Source organism: Cynara cardunculus (assembly GCF_001531365.2).
Source record: "Cynara cardunculus var. scolymus isolate 2C chromosome LG 14, CcrdV1, whole genome shotgun sequence".
In the NCBI taxonomy this organism is placed as follows: domain Eukaryota; kingdom Viridiplantae; phylum Streptophyta; class Magnoliopsida; order Asterales; family Asteraceae; genus Cynara; species Cynara cardunculus.
In genome coordinates, this window is record NC_037541.1 from 13157612 (window position 1) to 13161014 (window position 3403).

The 3403-nt window shown below is 37.8% G+C and overlaps 1 protein-coding gene across 1 annotated transcript; it reads right to left on the minus strand.

Moving 5' to 3' along the window:
* Nucleotides 1-318: 318 nt before the first annotated feature.
* On the minus strand, nucleotides 319-2122 carry LOC112526444 (AT-rich interactive domain-containing protein 1-like). Its single transcript, XM_025136726.1, has 2 exons — nucleotides 1823-2122; nucleotides 319-1119 (listed from the first exon to the last, which is right to left on the minus strand). The coding sequence occupies exons 1-2, from the start codon at nucleotides 2120-2122 to the stop codon at nucleotides 319-321; spliced, it is 1101 nt and encodes a 366-aa protein (XP_024992494.1).
* Nucleotides 2123-3403: the final 1281 nt, after the last annotated feature.

A 3403-nucleotide genomic window follows, 5' to 3' on the forward strand; every position in this document is an offset into this window, starting at 1 on the left:
TATGTTACCCAAAATATAAATCAAGTTAAAATACCCTAATAAAAAATATAATACGGTAAAACAAGAGCAATAAAGCAATCATGCCTACACTTGAATAAATGTACCAAAAACATGCAAGCATTAAAGCCCTCAACCTATGCCTCTATCTCCATTTCCACCCCTAAACTTCCAATCTTCAAAATTTTGCCCCCAAAATTCTTACGTATCAACCGGCCTAAAAAACGATCGATGGGTCTATGGTCACCCATCAAAATCGACTATACCGAAAAAGAAATGAACCAACGAATATCGAACCCGTCCAAAAATATCACATAAACTTCAGATGCACCTTTTCGGCGAGCACAAAGTGGGTCCTATAGACTCATTTATCTTCTGCCCGATTTTCTCAAGCTCGTCGTCATCACTATCGACTTTACTCGGATTAGATCGGTTCTGGTGAGCCCGACGTCTCAGAAGATAGACGTTGAAATAATAGCTCACGAGAACCGGTCTAGTTTTGTTCTTGAAATAGGTCGTAAGTTCGTCCCAAAAACTCGTACCCGAAGACTTGGGGTTCGACTTTATTATCTTCGCAAACTTCTTTTCTTCATGTCGAGTCCATTTGCTCGAAACTTCTTCGCCCATTTTATCGAATTTCCATTTCGCAAAAGCCGAACCGAGCTCGAGCTTCACCCTGGATCGTTTCTCAGCAATATGCAACCGAACGCATTCTAACGAGCCCACGAATTCGCAGCCACACGAGCCTTGTCTTCCTTTTCCCATTTGTTCCCTTTCAATCAGACTGCTTCGGTGTTCGGTTTTTTCAAGAGGCCAAACACGGGTCCCGAGCCATCTGGTTTCGGTTTCGTATGTTTCCCCAGTCCAAGGTGGTATTTCCGCTTGAAAATACCGACCCAATGGGATCCATTTTTTCTTGTAATTGCTAGCCAAGAAATCATCTTCAGGTTCTATCTCGCTCCGGCTGCCGGTGAATGATGATTCGTAACAATCTCGAACCTCAGATTTCCGGGAAAAAAGGATTAAACGAGTCTCTTTGGAGGAAACGAGTCTTCGGCTGCATCTCGTTGTCGATTTCGTGGCTCGATCATCATACATATCTGGATGCATCTTTAGCTTCTTCTGCCAAAATATATGGAGGTACAATTTGGTAAATGATATACAGATTCGTCGTCTTAAGCTAGACTTCGATATATCCGACAGAAAGAATTCATTTGGAAATCTAAATATTGTGAGAACCGTGAAAACCATGAGAACAGACTACTCATTAATTATTCTTGATGAATATACATAAATATTCATTAATATCATTCACCGTGAATATCATACATTTTCATTATTCACAACATTCATTGTGAATATGTATCACGACATTCATCATGAATAGTTTGGTTTTCCATTATGACTATTATTCATCATTATTATTTATCATGAATATCATGCGTTTTCATTATGAATAATATTCATTATGAATAATTCATGAATGGTTGGTTCTCACGATTTCTCGTAACAAGGGGAAAGGGGAAAGGCCATTTAGGAACTGTGAATACTTCAAGAACCTTCAGAAAGACCTGTTCATTAATTATTCATGATGAATATACATAGATATTCAAGAATATCATGCATTTTCATTACTCATGATATTCATTATGAATACTTTATGAATAGATGGTTCTTATGGTTCTCAAAGAAACCTGCCCATGGGCGACAATAACAAGAACACAAAACTTCACCCCAACTCACACGTTTAACAAACGATTAAGCTTCAACATAAGCTATCGAAACTACAAACACGATCAATAAGTTTACGGAATTCAAAAGTTACCTCCCAAATAGCATTCGAATCAACGTTAACCTTCATCTGCATCGCCTCTTTCGCCAATAAAACTTGCTTCCACACTTCCTCGCTTCCATACGCCTCCCATTTCGACATTCCCGGCACAAACCCGATTGCAGGATCACACGGATTCTTCGCAACTCTTTTCACCCAATCCAACGACATCAAATAACAATCTCTCTTCCGCTTTCGACTCAATTCTTTCTCGTCTTCAATTCCCACAAAATTCTCTTCATCTTTCATCTCAATATCCATAAGAAACCTTTCTAAATCCAATTCAAGATCCATGAAAAGATGAACCCCTTTTCCCTAAATCTTCAGATTCAAGAACTTTAGAGAACCCCCAATCTAATAACCCATAAAAACACTTCGAATCATTCGAAAACTCGAATCAACGCAAGATTCTGAAACCCGCAAAACTCTCTTCATCTTTCATCTCAATATCCATAAGAAATCTCTCTAAATCCAATTCAAGATCCATGAAAGATGAACCCCTTTTCCCTAAATCTTTATATTCAAGAACTTCAGAAAACACTTAGAAATCATTCGAAAACTCGAATCAACCCCAAGATTCTGAAACCCACAAAATTCTGTTCATCATTCATCTCAACATCCACAAGAAATCTTTCTAAATCCAATTTAAGATGAACCCCTTTTCCCTGAATCTTTATATTCTAGAACGTTAGGAAACCCCCAATCCAGTAACCCATAAAAAAACAGCTTCAGAATCAGTGGAAATACTCGAATCAACCCCAAATTTTCAGATACATTCTTTTACCACTTTTTTGCTCTCAATAATGATGAAATTTCAGTAACTCAACAAGCTTTTCAATCTTCTAGAATCTTCTAAGTATCTTGATGCAAAATGATTGAACAATTCACAGAACTTATGATCAGTTTCTTCCCATTTTTACAGAAATCCCAATTTTGCGAAGCTTTTGGTGGGATTTTAATACGATCCAATGGATACCCATCTGTTTTGATTTGACAATCCTGCCATTGATTCAAGATTTTCAAACCCTAAACACATAATCATGCAATTTATACCATATGAAACCAAAAGAAGTACATGTGATTTGATACTAAACCGTACAAAACCTTGGGAAAGAACAGAAAAAAAAGGGAATCTGAACAGAACCAGGTTATGTAAATGATTTAAGCTAACGAATAACAATTTGTGGGTTCTTTTGGCGGGAAGATGAAATTGACAAAAGGATAAAACTTGGGTTTACCTTTTCAAGATTTTTCAACAGTTTTTGACAAAACGATCAATCAATTTCCTCGATATGAGAGAGAGAGAGAGAGAGAGAGAGAGATTACCAGGGTTTTGTGGGGGCGTAGGGGGCCTTTGTCTTTTGCTTTCTTCTCTTGGCCCCTTTGGATTCTAGTTATTGAAACAAAGGGCTTCTTTTTAATTCACTCTCAAGAGTCTATAGAGACCACTTATAGTTTTAACCATGGTTTTGTTAACCAACATCATGGGTTGGGGTTGGGGTTGGGGTACCTGACCGGAAAAAGGTAAGAATTTTGAAGTTGGCTGGTATTTTTTACAAGTCGGTGATCTTTACG

What these genes read in the sequence shown, in the direction of transcription:
- LOC112526444 (XM_025136726.1), bottom strand. Translation starts at nt 2,122, where the DNA reads ATGGATCTTGAATTGGATTTAGAAAGGTTTCTTATGGATATTGAGATG. An exon ending in ATTCGAATGCTATTTGGGAG is followed by an intron (nt 1,120 to 1,822) that starts GTAACTTTTGAA and finishes ATATTTTGGCAG; the next exon opens with AAGAAGCTAAAGATGCATCC.